General features: G+C 36.2%; 1 protein-coding gene across 1 annotated transcript in view; it reads left to right on the forward strand.

The window, feature by feature from the left end:
* The window catches only part of LRP1B (LDL receptor related protein 1B), a 2013404-nt gene that overhangs the window by 1327665 nt on the left and 672781 nt on the right, over positions 1 to 12958 (forward strand). The window contains exon 24 of the mRNA XM_046019480.1: positions 11503 to 11700. Coding sequence (XP_045875436.1) covers positions 11503 to 11700 — 198 coding nt within the window. The remainder of the gene's footprint in view (positions 1 to 11502; positions 11701 to 12958) is intronic.

Genomic DNA, 12958 nt, shown 5'->3' on the forward strand with positions numbered 1-12958 from the left:
AGCAGAGAGCCCGATGCAGGGCTCAGTCCCAGAACCCTGAGATCATGACCTGAGCTGAAGGCAGAAGCTTAACCCACTGAGCCACTCAAGCACCCCAAGAGTTTATATCCTTTTATCTGTTGTCCTACCATATGGTAGAGAGCATTTATTTTCTACAAAAACCATTTGCCTTAAGTCTATTTTGGTTAGTATTAATATTGCTTCATTAACAATATAATTAATAATTCAAGACTCTTCATGGTTGAAACTTTAAATCATATAGCACTAAAGTATTTTATTTTAAAAGTTAAGACAAGACCTGTATAGTTTTAGTGACTTTTTTTTTATTTGTAGCAGAGGCAAGAGTAGAATCCAGGTCTTCTGTTGTAGAATTCCCTTCTACTTTCAGTTGTAACAAGTCAGTAATTTTTAGTGTAGGAGAATATACTTTCTCAAATGGAGCATGAAAATAAGAGCAGTAAATGATCTCCTAAATATTGCTGTAGTGGAAATATGAGTTCTCCTGAAAGGGGAGGAAAAAACAAAACATGCTAGTGTTTGTCATACTGAATTACCTTGCTCAGCATACATGTCATGCCCAAACAATTTTTATTTTATTTATGAGTGTTTCTATGAAGCAGGAAATGATAATGCCTTCTATTGTTAGTTTGAATTTTTATTCTTAAAAATTGTTATCCTTATTAGAAAAATATATGTTGGTGCTAAAAAATTGTATAAATGGCAAATAAAGTGAAAGTTTTCTCCCCCCACTGGAAACCCCAGTCACCAGTTTCCAAAGCAGAGGTAACAATATTCCCTCATTAAAACTTCAAGAAGTATTCTATGCTAAACCTTCTTATAGGTCTAGAAAAATATTTTGATTTTTGTTATAAATAGTAGCATAGATTGTGTACTGTTTATATCTTGCTGTTTTCAACTTACAAAATATTTGAAATTATTCAATATCCATACATCTGTATCAATTGCATTAATTATAATAATTATATTATTATTGTGGCTATTGTGGACATTGCTGCTATAAACATTCAGGTGCATGTGCCCCTTTGGATCACAATATTTGCATCTTTAGCATAAATACCCAGTAGTGCGATTGCTTGGTCATAGGATAGCTCTATTTTGAACTTTTTGAGGAACCTCCATACTGTTTTCCAGAGCGGCTGCACCAGCTTGCATTCAAACCAACAGTGTAGGAGGGTTCCCTTTCCTCTGTGTCCTCTCCAGCATCCGTCGTTTCCTGACTTGTTAATTTTAGCCATTCTGACTTGTGTGAGGTGGTATCTCATTGTGGTTTTGATTTGTATTTCCCGGATGTGGAGTGAGGTGTAGCACTTTTTCATGTGTCTGTTGGCCATCTGGATGTCTTCTTTACAGAAGTGTCTGTTCATGTCCTCTGCCCATTTCTTGATTGGATTATTTGCTCTTTGGGTGTTGAGTTTGATAAATTCTTTATGGATTTTGGATACTAGCCCTTTATCTGGTATGTTGTTAGCAAATATCTTCTACCATTCTGTCAGTTGTCTTTTGGTTTTGTTGACTGTTTCCTTTGCTGTGCATAAACTATTGATCTTCATGAAGGTAAATGGGATTGACTTCTTAATCTCTCTTTATTCTGTCTTGTTGTTGGTGTATAGAAATGTAGCTGATTTCTGTGCATTGATTTAATATCCTGACATTTTACTGAATTCCTGTACAAGTTCTTGTATAACTTATTTTTTTTTCCACATAAAGTATCATATCATCTTCAAAGAGTGATATTTTGACTTCTTCATTGCCAATTTGGATGTCTTTTATTTCTTTTTGTTGTCTGATTGCTGAGGCTAGTACTTCCAGTACCATGTTGAATAGCAGTTTTGATAATGGACATCCCTGCCGTGTTCCTGACCTTAGTGGAAAAGATCTCAGTTTTTCTCCATTGAGAATAGTATTCACTGTGTGATGATATTGAGGTATATACCCTCTATCCCTACACTTTGAAGAGTTTTGATCAAGAAAGGATGCTGTACTTTGTCAAATGCTTTTTCAACATCTATTGAGAGTATCATATGGTTCTTGTTCCTTCTTTTATTAATATATTGTATCACATTAATTGGTTTGTGGATGTTGAACCAACCTTGCAGCCCAGGAATAAATCCCACTTGGTCAGGGTGAATAATCCTTTTAATGTACTATTGGATCCTCTTGGCTAGTATTTTGGTAAGAATTTTCACATCTGTGTTTATCAAGGATATTGGTCTGTATTTCTCCTTTTTTGTGTGGTCTTTGTCTGGTTTTGGGATCAAGGTAATGCTGGCCACATAAAATGAGTTTGGAAGTTTTCCTTCCATTTCTACTTTTTGGAACAGTTTCAAGATAATAGGTATTAATTCTTCTTTTAATGTTTAGTAGAATTCCCCTGCAAAACCATCTGGCCCTGGGCTCTTGTTTGTTGGGAGATTTTTGATGACTGCTTCAATCTCCTTATTGGTTATGGGTCTGTTCACGTTTTCTGTGTCTTCCTGGTTCAGTTTAGGTAGTTTATATGTCTCTAGGAATGCATCCATTTCTTCCAGATTGTCAAATTTTTGGCGTATACTTTCTCATAATATGTTCTTATAATTGCTTGTATTTCTCTGGTGTTGTCTGTAATCTGTCCTCTTTCATTCATGATTTTATTAATTTGGGTCCTTTCTCTTTTCTTTTTGATAAGTCTGCCCAGGGGTTTATCAATTTTATTAATTCTTTCAAAGAACCAGCTCCTAGTTTCATTGTTTTGTTCTACTGTTTTTTGGTTTCTATTTCATTGTTTTCTTTTCTGATCTTTATTATTTCTCTTCTCTTGCTGGGTTTAGGCTTTCTTTGATGTTCTTTCTCCAGCTTCTTTACGTGTACATTTAGGTTTTGTACTTGTGACTGTTCCTGTTTCTTGAGAAATGCCTTTATTGCTATATATTTTTCTCTCAGGACTGCCTTTGCTGTCTCCACAGATTTTGAACCATTGTGTTTTCATTATGATTTGTTTCCATGAATTTTTTACAATTCTTCTTTAATTTCCTGGTTGACCCATTCCTTCTTCAGTACAATGCTCTTTAGACTCCATGTATTTGGGTTCTTTCCAACTTTGTGATTGAGTCTAGCTTCAGAGGATTGTGGTCTGAAAATATTAGGGAATGGTCCTAATATTTTGGTACCAGTTGAGACATGATTTGTGACCCAGGATGTGATCTTTTCTGGAGAATATTCCATGTGCACTAGAGAAGAATGTGTATTCTGTTGCTTTTTTTTTTCCATTTTATTTATTTTTTCAGCATAACAGTATTCATTGTTTTTGCACAACACCCAGTGCTCCATGCAAAACGTGCCCTCCCTATTACCCACCACCTGTTCCCCCAACCTCCCACCCCTGACCCTTCAAAACCCTCAGGTTGTTTTTCAGAGTCCATAGTCTCTTATGGTTCACCTCCCCTTCCAAATTTTTTTTTTTAATAAACATATAATGTATTTTTATCCCCAGGGGTACAGGTCTGTGAATCGCCAGGTTTACACACTTCACAGCACTCACGATAGCACATACCCTCCCCAATGTCCATAGCCCCCTCCCCCTCTCCCAATCCCACCTCCCCCCAGCAACCCCAGTTTGTTTTGTGAGATTAAGAGTCATTTATGGTTTGTCTCCCTCCCAATCCCATCTTGTTTCATTTATTCAGTTGCTTTTTGATGGAATTTTCTGAATATATCTGTGATATCCATCTGGTCTAGTGTGTCATTTAAGGCCTTTATTTGCGGGGTTTAAAGTCCCCTACTATTATTGTATTATTGTTGATGTGTTTCTTTGATTTTGTTATTAATTGGCTTATATACTTGGTTGCCCCCATTTTAGGGGCATAGATATTTAAAATTGTTAGATCTTCTTGTTGAGGAGACCCTTTGAGTATGATATAGTGTGCTTTCTCATCTATTATTATAGTCTTTGTCTTAAAATATAATTTATCTGATATAAGGATTGCCACGCCATCATTGTTTTGATGTCCTTTAGCATGGTAAATTGTTCTCCACCCCCTCACTTTAAATCTGGAGGTGACTTTGGGTCTAAAATGAGTTTCTTGTAGACAGCATATTGATGGGTCTTGTTTGTTTGTTTGTTTGTTTGTTTTTTCCATCTGATACCCTCCTGTGGTTTTGATTAGTATTTTTGTCTTTTGGGGGGGCATTTAGCCTATTTATATTCAGGGTAACTATTTTTTTTTTTTAGAGATTTTTTTTATTTGTTTTTTTTTAATATTTTATTTATTTGACAGAGAGAAATTACAACTAGGCAGAGAGGCAGGCAGAGAGAGAGGAGGAAGCAGGCTCCCAGCGGAGCAGAGAGCCCGATGCGGGGCTCGATCCCAGGACCCTGGGATCATGACCTGAGCTGAAGGCAGAGGCTTTAACCCAATGAGCCACCCAGGCGCCCCAGTTCAGGGTAACTATTGAGAGATATGAATTTAGTGCCATCGTATTGCCTGTAAGGTGACTGTTACTGTATATTTTCTCTGTTCATTTCTGGTCTACAACTTTTAGGCTCTCTCTTTGCTTAGAGGACCCCTTTCAATATTTCCTGTAGTGCTTGTTTGGTGTTTATATATTTGTTTAGTTTTTGTTTGTTCTGGAAGATTTTTATCTTTCCTTCTATTTTCAATGATAGCCTAGCTGGATATAGTATTCTTGGCTGCATGTTTTTCTCATTTATTGCTCTGAATATATTATGCCAGTTCTTTCTGGCCTCCAGGTCTCTGTGGATAAGTCTGCTGCCAATCTGATATTTTTATCATTTTATACAGACTTCTTATCTCAGGCTGCTTTCAGGATTTTCTCTTTGTCCCTAAGACTTGTAAGTTTTACTCTTAGATAACAGGGTGTGGACCTATTCTTACTGATTTTGAGGGGGGTTCCCTGTGTCTCCTGGATTTTGATGCTTGCTCCCTTTGCCATATTAGGGAAATTCTCTACAATATTTCACTCCAATATACCTTTTGCCCCATCTCTTTCTTCTTTGTCTGGAATCCCAATTATTCTAATATTTTTCATCTTATGGTATCACTTATCTCTCTAATTCTCCTCTCGTGGTCTAGTAGTTGTTTGTCTATCTTTCGCTCACCTTTTTATTCTCTGTCATTTGGTCTTCTATATCACTATTTCTGTCTTCTGCCTCATTTATCCTAGCAGTAAGAGCCTCCATTTTTTTGATTGCACCTCATTAATAGCTTTTTTGATTTCAGCGTGGTTAGATTTTAGTTCTTTTATTTAAGGCTCTTATTTCTCCAGACAGCATTTCCCTAATATCTTCCATGCCGTTTTTGAACGTAGCCAGCATGGTGAGAATTGTCATTCTGAATTCTGGATCTGACATATTACCAATGTCCATATTGAGTAAGTCCCTAGCTGTTGGTACTGCCTCTTGTACTGTTTTTTTGTTTGTTTGTTTTGTTTTTCCACCTTGTAATTTTATCCAGATAAGAATATATGAACAAGAGAATAAAACACTTAAAGGATGGAAAAGACCCTAGACGAATGTACACTATTCAAATCAGAAGAGACTCCCAAATTGGGGGGAGAAAACAGGGGTAAAAAGAAATTTAAAAAAAATTAAAAAATCAAAAAATATATGTATATAAATTAATCTGGTGAATAGAACAGAGCCACCCACTTGATTTGGGGTAGTATTTTGGTCTCTAGAACTAACTACCTCCCAAAATTTTAAAGAAAAAAAAAACTAACATATATAGAAAAATAAGGGTAAACACGATGAAGGGATGGAATATGACTCTAAAGATGAATTTTTTTTAATTCTAAAAAAAGAATTGATAAATTGGTTGGAAAAAGAAAGAAAAAGAAAGTGGAGATAATTTGGTCAAGCTGGAAACTAGAAAAAAGTCCTGTGCTAGATTTAGGGTATATTTTGATCTATTAGGAGAAATTGTATCCCATAAATTTTTAGAAGGAAAAATCCTATATGAATACAAAACATAAAGTTAAATACAATGAAGGATAAAATATGACTATAATAATGAAGGTTTAAAAAGATTTTTTTTTGGAAAGGTACTGTTAAGATAATCTAGTTAAAAATCGTTAAAAGAGGAAAGAGGAAAAGTTAAAAAATTAGAATAAGAAAAAATAAAATAAAAATAATTTAATTAACTTTGCAAGACTAAAGGATCACGGTGAGAAAGACATGAAATTCCATGCTTTGCTTTCCCCTCCTCTGGGTTTCCGCTGTTCTCCTTGATCAGTGAGATTGTTCTTGGATGGATGTTCTTGCTGATCTTCTAGGGGAAGGACCTGTTGTTGTGATTCTCAAATGTCTTTGCCTGAGACAGAATTGCACTGCCCTTGCCAGGGGCTGGGCTAAGTAATCTGCTCATGATCGCTCTTGGGAGCTTTTGTTCCCTGAATGCTTTCTGTAGAGTTCTGGAGGACGGGAATGAAAATGGCAGATTCCCAATCTCTGGCCCAGAGGAGCCAAGAGCTTAGTGCCCCACTTGGAGAAAAACATTCAGTCACTCCTGTCTCCTTGGTTTCGGCTGTGCTCCTAGCTCACCTGGCATGTGACTGAGCACTTCTGTCTCTGGCACACAGCCCTGTTTGGAGTTTCCAAACCCAGCAGATTCCTGCTGCTCTGCTTTTCTGGCAGATGAAGGTGAATCTCCCAGATCTGCCACTTGTGAGGTCCCTGCTCAAAGAGCAGTGGTCTGACTGTGCCACGGATCACAGTTTAAGGTAACCCCAAGCTAAGAGCTCATTCCTTGGCTCCATCTCTGTAGTCGGCTTCCCCACTCTGACACCTGTGAGCTCTGCTACACTCAAACACCCCCAATCCTTCTGTGACAGAAGCCCTCAGTGAGGGCTCCCTTCCCTGCTTAGTCTCTGGAGTGACATCCCTCAGTGGAGCAGACTTCTAAAAGTTCTGATTTTACTGGACCGTCCCACCTGTAGTCTATCTTCCCATAACTTTGGCTTCACTTCTCCGCACATCCTACCTTTTAGGAAGTGGTTGATTTTCTGTTTCTAGAATTGCTGCTCTTCTTCTCTTTGATCTCATGTTGGGTTTACAGGTGTTCAGAGTGGTTTGATAACTATCTAGCTGAACTCCTGCGACCTAATGTCATCTCAGTCTGCTACTCCTCTGCCATCTTGACTCCCTAGTCACACATTTTTTAATGTAATCTTTAGAGTTACCTGGTATTATTTTTAAAGAAAAGTTTTTGTCATTTTTATTCATCACAGGAAATTTATAAATTAATTCAGGCAGAAGTAAATTCTTTGGGACATTCTTTTTTCTTTTTTTTTTTTCTATCTAATAATATTACATGCCTTTCCATTTATTGAAGTCTTTATTCCTCTCATTGGTGTTTTAAAATTTATTTGTATAATCTTTGTATATTTCTTAATAATTTCATTCCCAGATTTCTTATTATTTTTCATTGTTGTTGCTAGTGTGTATTTGTTCTTGCTTTGTTTTGTTTTGTTCTGTTTCCATTTTGTCTTCTTGGTTGGTGGTTGTTTGTAGGAAGATAGCAATTTTTGTCTAAAAATCTGTAATCAATCTCTTTTCCATCCCTTGCCTCTGGCATCCATTCTGTTTTCTGTCTCTATTGTTTTGCCTTTTCCAAAATGTCATAGCAATGGAATCATCTAATCTGTAGACTTTTTTTTTAAGATTTTAATTATTTGTTAAAGAGAGAGAAGCAGGCAGAGGGAGAGGCAGGGTCTCTGCTGAGCAAGGAGCCAGATGCAAGACTTAGTGCCAGGGCTCTGGGATCATAATCTGAGCTGAAGGCATATGTTTAACCAACTTAGCCACCCAGGCATCCCACCTCTATAGAGTTTTGAACGTGGCTCCTTTCACTTAATGTATTATATGCCTGTTTGTTTCTTCATTCAGATTCTCATCAGTCTTTAGGGTGCTGATGGGCCCAGAGAAGTTTCTGAGACCAAGCGATTATTCCCATCCTCTTTTTCCAAAAAGTAATTATGGGATTTTCCCTTTATTTATGCTATCTCCTTTGAGATTGTGCTCTGCCAGGATTTTTTTTTAATAGCTGCAGCTACAGGCATCCTCTTTCAGAAACTGTCCATATTTTGAAGACATTCACCTGTGCATCCTCTAACACTGTGGTGTTTTGTAACAGATGTCTTCCAGTGTTAGTGGAAGTGGAACTTGGCATTTCTTTTCTTCTTTCTTTCTTTTTTTTTTTTTAACTGTTTCCTTTTTCTGGTGTGATTTTCTAAGGAAGAGGCAGCACATTATTGCTTTGCGATTTTGAAACTCTATGTCCCTTATTAGCTATTAAATGTAAATTTCTCTAGCAAGTAGCTGCTGCACTTTTAATTTATTATTTAACTAAGGGCAAACTATAAGCCAAAGGATGGGGAAGCTCTTCACCAGCTTTGGCACATGCTAAGAAATATCCAGCTCCCTTTTGGTGTATTATCATTCCAGCCGTTTCTCTTATGCAATATCTCTTTTGCTTATTCCTTTGGGAAATCTTTGAAATTTAAGACTTATAATAATAATTAAATATTTATTGAGATATTAAGTATTAACACTTTTAATTATCAATTATTCTGATAACTCAGTATGTTACATATTTTATAAATAAAAAAGTATTGAGGATCAGAAAGTCTCAAATGTACACAGTCAATTAGTAGAAGGGCTCTGTTTTAAATCCTAATTTTGTGACTTCAAATCTATTACTTTTTGACTACCTCACAGATTCCTCCATATTTATATTCACTGTGATGATTTTGAGCTTATTAAACAAATGTATCTGCATTATTTAATTGGACTCTGGTAACAACAATTTCAGTTGAATTGAAAGGAGGTTATCATTAACTCCATTTTACACATAAAGACCTTTTCTGAAAAGAGATAAAGAAATTTTCAAAGGCAAGCAGTTGTTTCATAGAGCTGATTTTCACAAGGTATCGTAATCCTAATACCTAATAATTAGGTATTCTCCCTTTTAAATAACTGTACATCCAATAGAACCATTTTCTATACTTCAAAAACATGAAATTCTGGGTTTAAAATTTTATGAATATTTGTTCTATTGGGAGCTGTTTTGGCACTCGTTGTTTAATACATGTTTGGTATTTTATATCAGTTAGCTACTGTCACAGTAATGTTGTGCAGTAAAAACCATAATACTGTGCAATAAATTACCATAAGACCTGTAAGATCACAACAATATATATAATTATTGTTCACAAGATCTCAGAACTTCAGATTAGTCCTTATGGCCTTGGTTGGGCTTACTTACACTATGCTTTCAGCTTCAGGTAAAGTAGGTGGCTCTACTGATCATTGCCAGGCTCTGTCCCATGTAACTATAAGCTGGTTGCTTAAGATGGAATCAGTTTCACATCTGTTCATTCAAAACACATTTACTTAATTTTTTTTTAAAGATTTTATTTTATTTATTTGACAGAGAGAGATCACAAGTAGATAGAGAGGCAGGCAGAGAGAGAGAGAGAGAGGGAAGCAGGCTCCCCGCTGAGCAGAGAGCCCGATGTGGGACTCGATCCCAGGACCCTGAGATCATGACCTGAGCCGAAGGCAGCGGCATAACACACTGAGCCACCCAGGCGCCCCATTTACTTAATGTTTTAAGCAGAACTCTCTGAAGTAGATTCATGCTCAGTTGGTGGGGGTGGGGGCAGACCAGTGATTTCCCTATGCCCACAGCAGGCAGCCTAGGTTAGCACTGTTCTAAATCTAAGACCTGGTATGAATTGTGTCCTTCCTGGTGCTTGATATTAGACCCATCATAATGGACTAAGCAAACAAGATCCCTGTTTTTGTGAGGTTTTTTTTTTTTTAAGATTTTATTTATTTATTTGACAGAGAGATCACAAGTAGGCAGAGAGGCAGGCAGAGAAAGAGAGAGAAGCAGGCTCTCTGCTCAGCAGAGAGCCCGATGCCGGGCCCAATCCCAGGATCCTGAGATCTTGACCTGAGCCAAAGGCAGAGGCTTTAACCCACTGAGCCATCCAGGTGCCCCTGAATTATATTTTAAAATCACTATTTATTTGTTTAACATCTACCTTCCTCACTGGTTTATATGCTTTATTAAAACAGGGATCTTGGGGCACCTGGGTGGCTCAGTGGGTTAAGCCTCTGCCTTCGGCTCAAGTCATGATCCCAGGGTCCACCGGGCTCTCTGCTCAGCAGGGAGCCTGCTTCCTCCTTTCTCTCTGCCTACTTGTGATCTCTGTCTGTCAAATAAATAAATAAAATCTTTAAAAAAAAGAGAATAAATAGATTTTGGAGATATAAAATAATAAAAAATGATCTTTATTGGGAAACTGACCAGGAAAGACCTCTCTGAGGGATAGAGATCTGGAAGAAGAGTAAAACTGATTACAGTTGACCAAAAACAAGTTCAAACTGAGTTGGAAGCATTGGCTTACATATCTGAAGTGTGTGCAATGTATAGGTAATATGAAGAAAGGAACTAAGGGATAATTACAACTGAGGATTTAAACATCCTTAGCCTGGGGACTTGAACCTCCTGAGGTCATTGCTACTTCCTTCTCTGTGTCTTTTTTCTCCTCTACTACAATATCACAAGTAGACTTATACAAACTGTAAGAGCATGGACACTGGCATTACTAGGCTTAGACATCTGTGACCTTACAAGAAAAGACACTCTTTACCATCAGCTTGAAATATCCTCTAGAAATTTAGAGACCCATTAGCCTGATTTAGATCTCACATCCACCTTTTGAGCCAATCACCATGGAAAGAGATGATGGTAACTAGACTTAAAATAGGAAAACAAATTTTCCTAAAAGAAAGCCCAAAGGAATGGTACTAACATGGAAATGGGGGAAATTGTAAACCTGGGTCTCCTCCCACAAAATGTATATTCATCAAGCAAAATTCATGTCTAACTCATCTTAGTATGTCCCGTAGTAATAAGCACATTTCCAAACTGGTAATGTAATTTTAGTAAATGTCAGACTGTGGAGAAAGCCATCATTTTCCCTCTTAATGGGGAGTGCACTCTAACTCTAAGACCATAACTCTCTTCAAAGAAATCTTCTTTTATTGTATCTCTTTCCTATATGGAGCTGTAGGTGTATGATGGTTTAAGAGTAGCAGAACTCATTTTAGTCAACTGTTAGCTATTCCTATGTTGATGTTTCCATGGTTTAGATTGTCAGCTGAAGTTCCACTAAGATAGAAAACCCCCATTTTGTCTTGGAATTCCAATAATTCTTGTGTTCTTTAATCAGAATCAAATGTGGAAAGATCCAAGGAATAAAAACATATATATACCTTATTTTAATGAGTATATATAAGCCTAAAATTTTCAAGTTTCTTATAAATGTTGGATTAAAAGAAATTGCTTCTGGAATAACAGAGAATTATATAATAAATTATGCTTGTAAATAATTGGACTTGACCTCAAAGTGTTTTATCCTACTTATGAAAGCATATAAATATTTTTATAAGCCTATTAAAAATAAATTTATTTTCAGATCCCTTTGAAGCATTCATCATCTTTTCTATTCGTCATGAGATCAGAAAGATTGATCTTCATAAAAGAGACTATAGTCTACTTGTTCCTGGGTTGAGAAACACAATAGCACTTGATTTTCACTTCAATCAAAGTTTGCTTTATTGGACAGATGTTGTAGAAGACAGGATATACCGGGGCAAGCTTTCTGAAAGTGGAGGTAATATTTAACTGAAAATTTTAGAAAAATATGCGGTTATCAGATGGGATTTAGATCAATCTTTGCACTTTCATTCTTTGCCTTCTCCCTCATATATGTAAAACCAGGGATGTCAAGTTTATGTCTGAAAATATATTGAGGGAAGGGAATGAATGATGGGAGCCTATGCTAGGCATACGATTTTCAAATTGTGAGCTTATCCATGGACATTTGGTAAAGAAAAATATAAGAAACAACTACTGCCTTCCACATACTAGTAGACATAATGTTTATGAGTTAAAATGTGTTATTTTGTCAGCAAAATTTCAACATATAATGAATTGTCACAAAGACCACTAATATGAACTAAATGTTTTTATCATAGTTTGACTTAATTCTTTTTTCTAATGTACACTTTTCTTAAGTAGCAAGGCTCTGAGATAAATATATGTAATAATCATTTTGGAAACGTTGGCTCTGTGTAGCATTCCAAAGTCCAGGTGTTTATATCAAAATCTGAATTTCTCCTTAAGTTACGTTTGTAATTTTGGAAAAATGATAATAAACATGTGATTCACCTGTGAATTTGTGTCTGTGGCATATTGTAAGAGACTGATTTCAAGTGATGGATTTAGATCCTTGGGCTTAGATGAACAAGGTTAAAAAAAAAAAAGTCTGTTAAAATGTCTAACAAAAACACTGGCGATGTTGTAAACTATTAAGAGTTATCCTATTAAAAATATTTTAATTACAAAAGAAGTTAAAAAGTGGATAAATAGATCATTAGTGGACATTACCAAATTGTTTATTTTAATTTAGAGCAAACTAATGCCTTCCTCTCTTGTTTGTAATCATGTTATATCGTGTAAGTCTTATGGCCCAGGAAGGGTCAGGGAGTGTGATTTGGGGTTTATCTTTATTAAGGGTAAGTGCAGTAAAGTCATCGTATTTATCATGCTTCAGAAAAGGGTGGCTACTGACTAGCTATAATGCATGTTGCCCCAGAGGGGCATTTTCTCTTTATTCTACCCCTGAAGATCAATATTGATACTAAATTGCACTAATTTTAACTAGCACATCATTCTTTTTCCCCAAATCCTGTGTTCTATTTCAAAAGTCAGAAACAAGAAATATAATTTTTTGAAATGTAAACACTATTGTTTAGACTTAAAGTTATTCAAAAATTCTATTGCACTGTCACTGAAAGGGCTTAAGAAATTAAAGATTTCTGGTAGGAAAGATCAGGATTTCTAAATTTGGAGTCTTAGTTTCCATCATA

Source organism: Meles meles, chromosome 9 (genome assembly GCF_922984935.1).
Source record: "Meles meles chromosome 9, mMelMel3.1 paternal haplotype, whole genome shotgun sequence".
Lineage (NCBI taxonomy): Eukaryota > Metazoa > Chordata > Mammalia > Carnivora > Mustelidae > Meles > Meles meles.